Source organism: Cylas formicarius, unplaced genomic scaffold (genome assembly GCF_029955315.1).
Source record: "Cylas formicarius isolate icCylForm1 unplaced genomic scaffold, icCylForm1.1 PGA_scaffold_3__17_contigs__length_32017465, whole genome shotgun sequence".
Lineage (NCBI taxonomy): Eukaryota > Metazoa > Arthropoda > Insecta > Coleoptera > Brentidae > Cylas > Cylas formicarius.
The window spans coordinates 31954227-31968467 of NW_026844326.1; the positions used below are offsets into that span (position 1 = coordinate 31954227).

The window sequence follows — 14241 nt, forward strand, 5'->3', positions numbered from 1 at the left end:
GCGGCCGTGTTGAAGATTTTAAAGCCCGCGCATTCGCAAAAGGTCGTTCATAGTCGGTTCTTTAGGCAGAGTCTATATATCTCTATTTACTATACTACTCCAGGACCTTTAAATTCGTTTACATGATGCAGCCGGGATAAATGCACTTAAAGCTGAGCAAGTTCCCCAAAAACCATCCCAAAGGCACATTTTTTTACTTTTTGACGAATATCTTCACTTTTAGTATGTTATATAGTACCCAAAGGACTAGTTTTCAGCTTTAAGGAAATTTCTCCCGGGTCCAACCGTAAAAGTCCTGGAGTATACGGGTCGTCGTTACAAATTTTTGCCAAAAAGTTACCTTCGAAGGACCAAGGTGAGGTTGCAAAACCCCGACGTGCCGACGAGAATACCGACCTCCTCGATACCGACGTCCAAGAGCGACCAGTACGTCGAGTTCACGCACACGGACGTAGACAGAGACGCCGCTCAGACCACGGTGCCCTTTTTGGACGCCCAAAAGGTCGAGTCGTTGCGACCGACGCCGTTGGCCGGCGCCGGAATTTTTCACAAGGGTCGCCCCTTTTCGGGAGGTTTCGTCGCGCCCAAGATCATCACGTACGACGTGAGCAAGTTCTTGAAGGCCGCGTTTCCCTCCGAGCAGGTCAACTGAGTCCGTCACCTCCATACCGTTCACTTAGTCAAATTTGTGATTGAATGTGTGACTTCGTAAGGATTTCATGTTCTTTTGTACTGTGATTAGCGCTATAGCGGTGCGCGTTCGCGTTTTAATCAGTCATCGGTAAGTTAAGTTTTTAGCTAAGTATGTTCCAATAAACGAGAGAAAAATTATAATGCGTTTTATTTATTTTTTCTCTACTCTTCTTCACTTCGGAGAGGTCTTTTGTGCTCACAATAGCATTTAAGTGTGAGCTGCGGAATGTTATATTCGTCCGTCCTAAATAGGAGGTCTTCATCATCATGAGAATCCGCAGTTGCTGACTTTGGGGAAGGTAAAAGGGATATGAGTTGTCAGATATGCGAGTAAAGGTCGAGGAAATCAAATCTGTAGGAATTAACGTAACGAGCTCTGGCTAGTCAGATTACGAAACAAACTGAATGCTAACTTTGGAACATTTAAACTTTAAAGGTATCGAGAAACGACAAATATCGATTTATGTCAATTGCGTTGGTCCTGTAGATCCAATTTCTTATGACTCATCAAAATCGGAAGTCCTAAAGCCACAGTAACTGCCTCAAAAATTACCGAAGCAAGTTCTACAGAAAAAATTCGACCCAAGGTCAATCAAATGTGTTATGGGTATAAATTTTTGGACCATGAGAACATATGCAATTTAACCTGGAAAAACTGAAAGATTTTCTAACTAGTTCCAACAACCTAAGTGAGAAAACACATATGACTTGACATTTTCGCACTTTATTGCGGGAGTATGTTGGATCAACGAAAGAAGAAATCGATGCTCGAATTCAAAGTGATACTTGAGAACTCACATCACTTTCTCAACAAATGGTGATCCAATTTAATCTCTTATCACATTAATGTTAAAAAAAGCATTTTTGCATGGAGAATTTAAGGCAGAGATTAATATAAACGTTTCACTAGGACTTGAAAGCAAAACTAACCATAGAGTTTAGAAGAACTGAGGTGGATAAATCGAGAGCAGTTTGGTGGTTTAGCAGTTATGTTGATAATTTCGAGATAACGTTGACGCCCCTCCTTTAGCCCTGCTTCCGTCAGACGGCTTAAGTTAAGTTTAAGTTTAATTTAAGCTCTGAAGAAGCCAAGAGGAACAGGAATCCAGAAGAATTTCAAATAGTCTTTTTGAAAAAAGAAATGAAGGAACGTGTAAGTACACGACTGTTAACAAGATATAATAAATACCTGCCGGGAAGGATCGAATGGCAGGAGAAGCTTTAATTACTTCTCGGATGATCGAAGTTCAAATGGAAGATAGATAAAAACCGGTGTTGTGGTTTATATTATTGAGGTGCTTGCTTATTTCACGAGTTTTTATTGGATAGATGAAGATTGAGGCGGCGCTCTTAAGAAGCCAGCACCACGTTTGGCGAAACGTCAATGAGGCAAAGTAAAATTATTGTTGATGATTTTAACTCCGGACAAAATTTAATGCGTCTTCTTGAAAGAAGCATATAGTTTGTTTACCCAAAAGATATCGAAAAAAACATACGGCTTGTTATCTCTATCAAGGTCTTTAACCAGAAGAGTTTATCGAGATGTTGACCGCAACGGTCGACAGTCGCTCCAAAACCGTCGCGAAATGATGTCATCTCGGCTGTTGATGACTTTAACGGCCATCGGATCGCTGGTTATCTGCCATGGACACCTGTTGGTCGATCAGTTGCGGCTGGATTTTATCGATCTGGAAGAGAAATTGTGGAATTTTGTGCTCACCGAAGCCTCGAACAAAGACCCATCGGGTTCCGAACTGCATTTGGTTACGAATTTTTACGGGTTCGATCAAAAATTAAAGCAGGTGCGTACGGGGTACATAAAAGTTGTACGATTTTTTCTCTATTCTTTCAGAACGCAACGTAAGTAACTTAAGTCAAAATTTCTAAAAAAGCAGTCACAATTTCTAAGAAACAAGTCGAAATTTCTGATAACATTTTTTGACTCAAGTCAGATTTATAAGAAACAAGTCTGAATTTCCGAGAAACAAATACAAATTTTCTGGCTTTAGTCAGAATTTCTGAGAAGCATTAACATTTTCTGACTCAAGTCCGAATTTTTGAGTCAAAGGTCAACATTTCTGAGAAACAAATCAGAAGTTCAAAATATAAAAAATACCTTGAACTTTTTAAATGTAAATAATTAAAAAAAAAACAGTCAGAAATTCTGACTTGTTTCTCAGAAATTCCATCTTGGTTCTCAAAAATTCTGAATGAACGAGGCTTATTTCACGTTTTGTATCTTCCGCATTACTGTCTTTCTAAAAATTATAACATGTCGTGGCACTATTAATATCATAAACAATGTTTTGTTTTCCAAGGCAATGGCGATGACGATTATTCGAGATTCGTTTTTATCGGTACGTTCGGAAGATAATAGAGAAAAGAACCGCACCACTTTTCTGTAAAAAGTTTTGGCCTACGAATAACGAATAATATTTTTTCACTGCCAAAAAATCGCCGCAACTTTTTGGCCAATGAAAATTTTACATTTCCATAAAAACTGCGAATCGTCTTTTTATTATTAAAAATCTATTTTCAATAGGTGAGACGGTCCATATACTAAAACATAATTGAACTGTGAACAAGCTCGCCGTAACAAAAAAACAAATGCTCGTTGGTTAGTTGTAAAATTTTTATGTGACGTGGATCTATTACAACGCCCTGCGTGTTGGGTAACTTTATCAAATCAAACAAGGCGAAAAGTCAAACACACACAGCTGGTACTACCATTAGAGAAAACTCGTAACAACATGCGTTTCAATTGAAAGAAAAAAGTATCTACCAGTTTCCAATGTTCTCTTGCGCGTGTCGGGTAGAGATCGACTTTGGCCACAGACCACTAAAGCAAGTTAGTATTCTCTGCTCTCGCTGTCTTTTATTACTCAGTAGTCAAGAGCAACTGCAGAACGCTTCTTTCTGCGATCACGCGGTATTTTTTTGTGGCTATGTTGAAATATATTTTTAAAATGTATAAAAAACGAAAGGAAATTTCGACAGACATCTACGACATAAAAAATCCGCCAAGAGCGCGCAATAAATGTCGCTTTCAGGTGCCCGAAAATACGTTGAGAGACCTCGGCCCGATAAAAAGCATCGGCGCGTTCTTGCATCTCTATTCGGAGCTCACGCACTTGGACAGGCTGTACGGAAAATTCCGACAGTATCACGAAGAGCGTCTTAACGCGAACGACATCGAGAGTTTCGATAAAGCAAGCGTCAGAAGACGCATCGATACCGACGACATAATCAACGACATACTGAACGAAAATCACGGGGCGAACAAGACCGTGCATAACATATACGATCTGTCCTTCGGCCGGGAAAATATGGTCTTCGAAGTGTTCACCGTGAGTATTCGCCAAGTTTCGTCGTGATAGTATCACGTTTATGCATTCGTGGAGAAAAGTCAAATTTTCGTTGAGATTCACATTTTTGAAATTTCCAAATTAACGGTGGAAGCAAGTATGGAAGTTTTTATTATTAAAAATTCCATGCTCTCTTGCACCACAGTATATGTCACAGTGTCCCCTCACTAACCACTTTAAAATGTGTAACTTTAAGATGTCAAATAACTATTTTCTGTATATACTTTTTCATGTAATCCTACTTTTGTGACAAATTCTTCAAATTTTGCTCATCTATCGTCATCTTTTAAAAACGTATGGGTTGAATTACCCGTATTATACTTACCAGCTGTTTGAATAAAAATAAAAATCATGGTACCACGTTTAACGGCCGTTTCAGTTGTTGCTGAAAAATTTTTCCTGCCAAAATCCGAACCAATCGCCTCAGCAAGTGTACTACAACCTCTACAACGTGATCGCCCTGGCGGGACTCAAAAGTTACGCGATGGTGCAGTTCGCGTACCTCACGAACAGATTGGAAGAAAAAGGTAAGGTACTTTTGTTCGAATTCAGACTCTTGGCGCCATCTCTGAACGGGAACCTGAACCGATTATTTTTCCACTGAATCCGGTATTTTCAGTCTAAATATTCATGTTTTTTTAGGGAGTTACTATCGGAAGAAACTTTCAAAGTTTAGGGTGTGCTAAAAGAGTTTTACGAATTATTTACTTTGTACGCACTGCGTTACTGCAGCGAGAGAGTATCTATTTAACCACTGCCACAACAGGTAAAGGGAATATAGGGTGCTATGATATGTTCGTAGAGATGGATTACAAGCTAACCTGCATACACGGCAAATGGCGTATTTCCTTCTAGACGTCGCACTTGAATGATTTAACGAGAAAACGCTACTGCAAAAACACTGTCGTTATAAACACTACCTAATCGTACAAAATATCAACGGCCATATTGCCGAACGCTGCGGCATCCCATTGGTCTGAAACGAAATTTCAATCGGCGGAGCGTGCGCGTATTAAATGCCGCTTCGAAAGTCCCCGCATCTGGCCTGCCTGTGGATGTGGCTCCTACATTTTTACGTAGGCATCGTAAATTTTATTCGGTTAATGTAAACGGGTTAACCGGTAAATATTTTTGACGTTTAACGGCTGCGTTTTGTACGGTCGCGCTATCAATCATTTGTGGGACAGTTTATTAATTAACATACATAAACTCGAGTATTTATGTCCATTGCGACCAAAAAAAGTCGCCGTCTCACACACCGGACTAGAACAGTACAACAGATTTTAACAGTACGACAAATTGACAATCATACGGCCTGTTGGTGAACGTGGCTCGTATGATTAAGTTCTTTTGTAGGCATTGTATTCACAAAGTTTGTCGTGTTAGTGTTGTTATTGACGGGCCGGTCGATAAAAGATGTGGGCGATTAACAATTTCACTTCGAACACCGAGTCCAGTAGACGTTGTTCGTTTTCGTTGCAGGAAATTACACGACTTTGTCGCTGTTGGCCAGATCAAATTTCGAGCGGCGGGTGAACGACACGATGAGCGTGTTTCGCGGCGCGATGGAAATAGTGCCGACGGAAATTTGGAGATGCGACCCGCCCTACCACATCAAGGGCACGACTTACGAGGAAATAACGAGACTCCTGCAGGGCCATATCCAGAACGAAGTGGACATGAACTCTGGCGGCACGTGTACGGCCAACTGCGCAGCGTACCCGTACACAGAGAGTCACGGCTGCTACGATTACGAGAGCGAGTACTGCCGCAAAATGGAACGTTGCCGGGGCACGCTTCACGGTTGCCGTTTCATAGAATCGCACATGAAGATCTGCATATCCGTAAGCGTCCCGCATCGAATAGATGGCGTCGTATGCCACCCGAATTTTTGCAGGAGACCCATTTGAGGAGATACGACTATGTGGAATACAAAAGCGGAAGGACGCTGGGCAAGAAAAATCAATGCGGGACGAGGCCCGTTTACAGCTGGTACCGGTGGTTTGTGCACTGTTCGTACTGCATGTGCTTGTGCGACGAACAAGGACCCAAGTCCGACCGATACGTCAACATGCGACCCGTTATGGCCGACGTAAAAAATAATAGGTAACTTTTTTTTTTAATTACTAAAAGTCAATTAGGCTTTTCTAACAATTTGAAAAAAAGTTATTGTAGATCCGATCTCGAAAAAAAGGCTAATAAGACATAGTGAAATGAGTTTTTTTTTTGCATTAAAAAAAACAGACTGCCCTGCCATTCGATAGTAAAGAAAATATTGTTAAAATTGATCTGCAATTTTCTGTCTCTTTCTAACCGGCCTGTGTTGTTTTTTAAGGCGTGCATGTATACTCTGCCCAGGTGACTACGTGTTTTGCGAGGGGAAACTAAAACTTGGAAACATCAACATTCACGTCGCATTTTGTTTACTATTTTTTTCTAGGCTCTACATTTTATCTGGGGTTAAAATATTGTGAAAAGTGGACATTTATATTGTATGAAAGCACTGAAAGGCCACCAAAAATTAAATATAGGTTTTAATTTAATTTTGGCAAATTTTTGACAAATAAATTCGAATTTGTCAGAAACAAGTCAAACTTTCTCATATTTCTTAATATAACTTAATAACATTCAAAATAATGAAAACCTATATTTTATTTTTGGTCGCTTTCCAGTTTTTATTTTTTATATTTATCGGTGTGATTGTATTTTTGTGTATTTAAGTGGTGTCATATTTTGAGTTTGACCATTAGGTCTATAAAGGTTGTTTTATTTTAATTCTGTCTACACTTGTGATAATTCTCCTCATTTCAGATAGGTCAACCACTCTTTACAGTTTTACCTTTGTGCGTGTTCTTAAGTTTTTGGTCCGAAGCCTTGTCTAATCCTTTTTTGAAATCGAGAGCTTCGGCCCAGCTAATCTTTAGAAAATTATTATAATGGATCTTTTTTTTTTTTTTCAGAGTGGTAACAGGACTGAGAATTGTAAAACGCAATAGGATACTCCATTTGCAAATACAAGAAGGGAAACTTTTGCCTTACGGGTACATCGATAACGAGACGGTGCGATGGGTTCCCGTGGACGAATACAAACTAACCGATAGAGGCGTACTGAGCGGAATCGACTTTGCCACTTTGACCCACGAAGACCGATCTTTGGCTCTGGACGAAGTGAAAGTTCGCAACTCCGACCACGTCGTAACCGGTAAAAAAAAAACTACAAAAAGTCTTAAACATCGAAATTGAAATAAATAAGAACTAAAAGTTCAGATTTTCACAAAATTTTATATTATGATATATAATATATAATTTTGTGAAAATCTGAACTTTTAGTTCTTATTTATTTTGATAAATGGATTTTCATCAAGTAAAAGCCACCTCAGTTCAATTATCGAAATTGAAGTAAATATTTGGGTACCAGCAACACCATTTTTGACATTGAACCATGTTCTTTTTAGTTCCTTTAACACCTCGAACTCTTTGGTCATTCTGATGAGCACTTCTGCGTTGGTCATGTCTGAGTATGCTTCAGTGATTCCTTGCTGATTTAAGAACACCGATAAATATTTAGAAATAGGGAGGATTTTCTTAGATGGAATGGTCTATCTCTCAACCGATTAATCACGAATACAGTTTAATTTTGATATGATACTTTCAGTTGTTTCTTTTCCAGCTTAATTTTTGATGTGGAAATCAAAATATCTCTTTGAAATAACACAATATTAGCGTTTTCTCTATCTGTTGGAGTCATTCACGTAAATATAATTATTTTCATTATTCATTTTCATTATGTAAAACACACTTTTCTAGTCTTACAAAAAGTTTGTGGATTCCTCCTGATGACGACGTTTCGCCAATCGTCCTGTCGACTTCTTCAGGGATTAACTGAAATATCATTTTGCACCCATTAAAATTAACATTAGAATTTCGAAAACGACCATGTTATTTTTCTTTATACCAAATGCACAATCACAAGGTCGAGTGAAAAATACAACAGACGAAAAAATGGCATGTTAACATTTTTTACTTTGCGCTTCAAGGCGTCCGATTCGAACGACTGAACGGCAAGCTACGTTTCCAAATCAACGTCAGCCCTTTCGATTTCAACAACGGGTCCCTTTTGGGCAACGACTATTTTATATACGACTCCAGTTCCGACGGAAGGTGATTCGAAGGCGACGAGCCCATTCATATTTTAATGTTTTTCAAGTTCAGGACGCGGGTGGACCTCGAAAACGTCGACGTGCCGACCCTGACCTCGAACCCGTCCCCGGACAGAAGCGGTCGAGACCTTTACGTCGAATTTACGCACACGGATTTCTCGAAAGACGCCGCCCAAACGACGGTGCCCTTTTTCGATATTCAGCCGGTGTTCGGCGTCCCTGCGGTACCGTTGAGCGGTGCCGGCATCTTTTACAAAGGGTACAAGGGATACGGGGGCTTCGTGGCCCCGAAAATCTTGACGTACGATTATTCGGACCGCATCCTGACCAGTTTTCGGGACGTCGGTACCAGGGACGAAGTACCGAGCGTGGTACCCCCGGTTAATTAAAATTTCCCACCGAAGAAAAGGTAAAAAATGTCAAAGGTTGATGGTTGATGGTAAAACTAATGAAGCTCTTTCAATTTTAAAAGAAACTGTAAAGAAAGCATTTTATTTTTTATAAATGCGAGTTGAATCATTATCAAAAACAATACGAACATAAAAATCACTGTAACCAAAGATTGTTCATATAACAATTTTTATTTATTTTTTCGGTACGAGTACCGCCAAATGGAACTTGTTTCAGCCTGCTGGAAAGAAGCTGTTGCGGGGCAAAGGACAAAGTACAAAACGCTATCCTGAGGTGGAATCTCCAATTTATATTTGTAACCATTTTTTTAAGTAATGAAATAAACGTACTTACACTATTAAATTACTTTTGATTTTTAATAAATATACTACAAACGCCGACTTTAGGGGGAACTAACGATATTACGAATGTACATGACGGAATCGCACTAGTCGTCGATATATTAAACGCCATTACTGTTACTTTTAAATACGATCGAGTGTAAAACGACGAAATTTTAATGAGGTAAGCTGAAAACTACGCCTTCTCGCTAGGAAAGCCCGAAAAAACGCGAGCGTAAAATAATACGAGATTAAAAATTGCGCCATTTGTAAGTATAGGTATATGGAGCTTAGCCGTTTTTTTTTTCTCTTAATCGACCTTACAATGGATAATTTCATTTTCAGAGAATAAAAACCTTATTTTTCGCAATATTTTGAGCGGCCCGACAAACCTAACACAATGAAAATCTCAAAATCGTAACGTTCTCGTCGGTTAGATCATTGTACTTTTCATTTTCACCCCGTAGTGTAGGACCAATTGAAATCTAACGAATTGATTCTGTGTCAAAATTATTTTTCGGAAAAAATAGCAAAAAAAGCGTTCATCAAGACCGGAAGCGTTCTGCGGATTTGGGCTGATATACAGGGCGTCCGGAAATAACGTCCCAATAATTGGATTTTTTTTTATATTCCAAATCAGGCAACAATTTCTATACGTTCTGGTTTTTATTAATTAATTACTATATTAATATATATGTATTATATTATTAATCGTTAATAAATGTGATTGACAAAATATTAACTTATCTATCTCTAAAAATTGTTTTTGGAAAACGAAGCAAAATACAAAAAAAATCAAGAGATGAAAAAGTTGTACTTTTGGTTGCTTAATTTGAAATAATATAAACATTGGTAAAAAAAGTCAGAGACGCGCTTTTTTTCGACAAAAGCATTCGATGCGTTTCGTAATTTAAATTTAATCAATCCTAAACGAGCCCCTTGTCACGACAAGCAACCCCATCAAATTTCAACAAAATCTTTAGTGGGTTATTCAAGATATTTTTTTATTGCCCATTTTAAAAAAAGATATATAGAAACCAAATGCAATAAATTAGTTTTTGTTTTCTTGAAAACAAAGAAAGGTACGAAAAAAAGGTCAGTAAACGAAAAAGGTGTGCTTTTAGTTGCTTAATTTGAAACAACATTAAAATCGGTAAAAAAATCAGCGGCACACATTAAAAAAAAAAGATATTTTATACCATTCATGCGAAAAATTAAAAAATTAAATTGTTCGAAAGTTATTTCCGTACACCATGTATTTTTTCAAACCGTTTTTTCAAACCCTGACGGAAATATAAGCAAAAAATGTTTTATAGTTCTAATTTAAAGCGACCATAATAAAAAATCAGCCAGGAAATTTTCCCCCAACCTCAATTTCGTCGGCACCATTGTGATTATAACCAATAAAAAAAAGACTTTAAGAAGGAAGTAGTTAAGCTATGCTGTTTTCCGGGCGCGTCGCATCATATAAAAAAAAGTTGCCAACACAATTTTTTCCTGATCACGATGGGTTAAATACTGTCGGGCGCTTAAATAGTTCGCAAAATATACAATAGTACCTCTGGTGCGACTTAAAAAGGGTAGCAAACTTTACCGCAAAAAAAATAAACCCTCTTTCAATGGCATATACGCTTAGCGACGGCCGCGACGTTTGTCTATATATATAACACATTTATTATGTACACAAAGTCGAAAGAAGATGACCACGGCGGCGGTTCCGAATTGGAGGCGGTCTCTTCTTATCACAGTCAAAAACAAAACAAAAACGTCCATCGAAACTTTATAAATATAGAATTTGTTTGTTACGTGTCCCGTTCGGGTATCATAGGGCGTTGCGATGCTGCACCCACGTCTTTTTCGTGTGATCGAACCTGTGGGCCAACCACTGCTGCTCTAGGAGCTGGTACCTGTCTTTGCTCAGGTACAGAGGCTTGCCACGTCTGGAAATAAACACTAAAATTGTTCCGAGGCGCACATGTTTTTTTTAAGCATTCGACAGGATGTCCCTTCTCTCGGGACGCCACTGCACTTCGTAATTTCAGCAACCTCACCAAATTTCAACAAAATCGGACAACAGATATTTAAGATATTATCGACCATTTAAAAAAAAATAATCCCTAATAAAACGAAGCAAGGTCAAAAATATTTTTAAAGTTTAGTTATAGATTCCTAATAATAATTAAGAATCGCCACAAAATAACTAACTAAACGTCCAAATATTTACATAAAAATTAAATAATAAAGGGGTTCGGAGCGGTTCCCCGCGGTATACCCATCTTGATAAAGCTTGGGTCATTCAAAAAGTGTGTCTTTATATGATATATAGGAATTACAATTTTTTTCAGTTTACTTTCATTTTTACTTTTTCTTTCCAACTTTAGTTAAATATTATAAAAAAAAATTAACTTGGGTATGTGGGTTGAAATTGAAATATTGTAACTCGTAATAAAAAGATCCGTATATTATTTTGATAAATACGATATATCGCCTTTCTTTGCAATCACAGCGCCATCTACAGGGAATTGGCATTATTAGTTCTTTTATACATTTTTTTTGTCTCTTGATAAAGTTAGGGAAATTAAGACATTTTCCGGAAAAGACAAAAACAATATTTTGCATAACTCTTTTTATTATTATTATTTAGTAATAAAATAAATAAATGAATATTTACTTAGCATAATATTGTAATATTTTGTTCCATCTTGTAATAGGAAATTCCATAACTAAATATAGTATGTATGAACACCAAAAATTGCTAATCATGTCTAAACTGTAATCCCTTTAACCACTTATTCCCCTATGAGTCATTCCCCACTCTGCTCGCTACGTATAAGGTTTATTATTAGTGTGTTCAACTTTTGATAAAGGTTTTTTAAATCAATTATGAAATAATTAGTAAGAAAATAAATATTTTCTTATCGAGCAACGCAATTGCACTATCATTAATCAAATTAATGCTTTAATTACTTATAAATTCTCTGGAATTCACACTGTATACCAACACTCCCCTACAGTTCGCCCTCGCACTTTGCTGCTACCTTTAACGTTTATTGTTAATGTGTTGCCCGTTTCTTAAATAAGATAAATATTTACTCAGCGAACAACGTGATTTACTCACTTCAAGTCTCTGTCTTCTTCCTCGAAATCGTCCAGAAACAGTGAGCCCCACAGACAGGCCCGATGACCCCTGATGACGATTATGTAAGTGGAGGTGACGACGAGAAAGACTCCCGTTCCCGCTCCGCATTCTTGCGCGTGCGCGACCGCCTCGCACACGTTTTGCTGCTTGCAGCAGCTCTGCTTCAGGCAGACGATGGTGCCGCACAGCAGACAGATGCTGGTCTCCTGCGCGACCGAGTGACATTGTCGGCACGGCCTCTCGTGGTAATACTGAGAATCATCGAAAGTTCACGTAGACACGCCCCCCCGATTTCTGACACTCACGCTTACGGTAAATATTTTTTCGTATTCTCTGGGCAGGGCCAGGAGCCGCGGCGGATGCCACAGCACGTGATGGTCGACGAGAAAAGACCGGGCCGCTATCTGGCTCTTCTGCACGAACGAGGCGAACTCGTAACACCACGATTGCGGGGAAGCCCTGAGGAGGACGCGTAAAAACGACGAAACCACAGAAAGCCCACGTTTTATGGAACGGTTAAAAGTGGGAAAATGGGGGATAAGGTTTGGTATTTCATTTACGTAAAACCAAGAGAAAAAGTTTTTGCAGTTTGTGGATACTTAATGTATGTATTTTATGCAGGATTCACGCAAAACTCAGTAATATTTGATCACCCTTGCAAAAGTTGGAAACGTTTATTTTTACAATTTACATCCTTTAAAATGAAAAAAAAAAAAAAAAAAAAAACAATTCAACTCAGATTCCCGCGTAGTATAAATTGGAGTAATAGTAGTAGCAACAGTTTTCGATTCCCAGTTCTTCATATGACTAAAAAAATTGCGGATTTCTTTTTTTTTAAATATATTTTTTAGCAAATATATTTTCGGGTTAACAGTTTTCTATTTTTTGATTTGAATTAACACACAGTACTGCTGAAAGAAACTTATTTCTAATTCAGTTTCGCGCGACAATAGAGGTTAGACAAAAATGGAAATGAAAAGCGGAATTTTGGATGTAGTTAAGGTGAATTTTGAAGATAAGTGGTGCTGTTTAATAATAATGAGAATTTGTATCGTCTTTTTTGAAGTTACCTGAACATGTCGGTGTCGCTGGGCCAATTCAACGCGACCGAAGCGTTGAAACGGTCCCAGTCCATGGACTCGGTGACCAGTTCCAGGTAGTAGACGAGACTGACGAATTCGCTCTGAGCCGTCCTGATCTCGGGCAGCGCGTGTTGGTAGACGTGGTATTTGAGCAACGACGCTATCCTTAGGAACGGCAAACATAACCTCTGCACCTGAAACGTCATTTTTTTCTTTAATACGGGCGCAAGCGTTTAGTCCTCTGCACAACTAAAATGGCAATATTATCAAAAATCGGTTAGCGTATAGGGTAGGACGAAAAATTCTAAAATTGAGCATAATGTTATTAATAAAAGTTGATTACAATTAAACGTTAATATCAAAACTTAGCATGCAAAATTGAAAATTGTTTTCTGTTTCAAATATATTTGGAAATTGAATGTTAATAATGACATATTGTGCAAATTTCATCTTATTATAATGATATTCAAGGATAGCAATTGAATTACCCTATATTACCTTTGTTTAAAATCTGTCATTACGATATTGTAAAAACGTCGATTTTATTTTCAAATTCGCATAAGCGTTCGAATGCTATCAATAACGGAGAACAGACGTCAGAAAACAGAGAACAGATATAAAAATAAAATACTGTTTTTGCACTGAAACATTCAATTTTTTTTTCGAATATTAACGCCATAAAATTGATAGAAAATGAAAAAATCAAATGCGGATTTTAACAAAGTGGAAAAAATATTTGTTTTGGATTATTGTTATTACGTCACCTCAAAGGTGCACCCCTCCCTTTTACACGCAATTTGCAGGTAAATATTTCGGAACTTTATATTATTTTTTAAGAAATGATCTTATTGTTATTTTGCTTTTTTAAAGTTTCTTTTGTAATTGGGTGAATACATATTGAAAATAAGGCACTATTATTATCATCTTCCATTTTGACAGAAAAACGATCAAATTCATGATCCCTTCCATTTTTAGCAACGGTCGACAACTCGTTCTTCAGAGAATTAAATTGGGAGGACTTAGATCGCTAGAGAACAGACAGGATAGAACAGAGAACTGCCAAAAAATTAA

At 37.9% G+C, this 14241-nt stretch overlaps 2 protein-coding genes across 2 annotated transcripts in view; one reads left to right on the forward strand and one right to left on the reverse strand.

The window, feature by feature from the left end:
• LOC132700114 (uncharacterized) overlaps positions 1-10711 on the forward strand; it is a 26464-nt gene extending 15753 nt beyond the window's left edge. Inside the window, exons 10-19 of the mRNA XM_060667235.1 lie at positions 349-647; positions 2128-2495; positions 3744-4040; positions 4438-4585; positions 5541-5902; positions 5956-6164; positions 7019-7260; positions 8096-8219; positions 8271-8627; positions 8846-10711. Of these exons, the coding sequence (XP_060523218.1) occupies positions 349-647; positions 2128-2495; positions 3744-4040; positions 4438-4585; positions 5541-5902; positions 5956-6164; positions 7019-7260; positions 8096-8219; positions 8271-8607 (2386 nt within the window). The 3' untranslated portion in view covers positions 8608-8627; positions 8846-10711. The remainder of the gene's footprint in view (positions 1-348; positions 648-2127; positions 2496-3743; positions 4041-4437; positions 4586-5540; positions 5903-5955; positions 6165-7018; positions 7261-8095; positions 8220-8270; positions 8628-8845) is intronic.
• Positions 10570-14241, reverse strand: part of LOC132698994 (E3 ubiquitin-protein ligase Ubr3) — a 26538-nt gene continuing 22866 nt past the window's right edge. Inside the window, exons 23-26 of the mRNA XM_060665368.1 lie at positions 13159-13364; positions 12400-12547; positions 12068-12339; positions 10570-10889 (exon numbers count right to left, since the gene is read on the reverse strand). Of these exons, the coding sequence (XP_060521351.1) occupies positions 10772-10889; positions 12068-12339; positions 12400-12547; positions 13159-13364 (744 nt within the window). The 3' untranslated portion in view covers positions 10570-10771. The remainder of the gene's footprint in view (positions 10890-12067; positions 12340-12399; positions 12548-13158; positions 13365-14241) is intronic.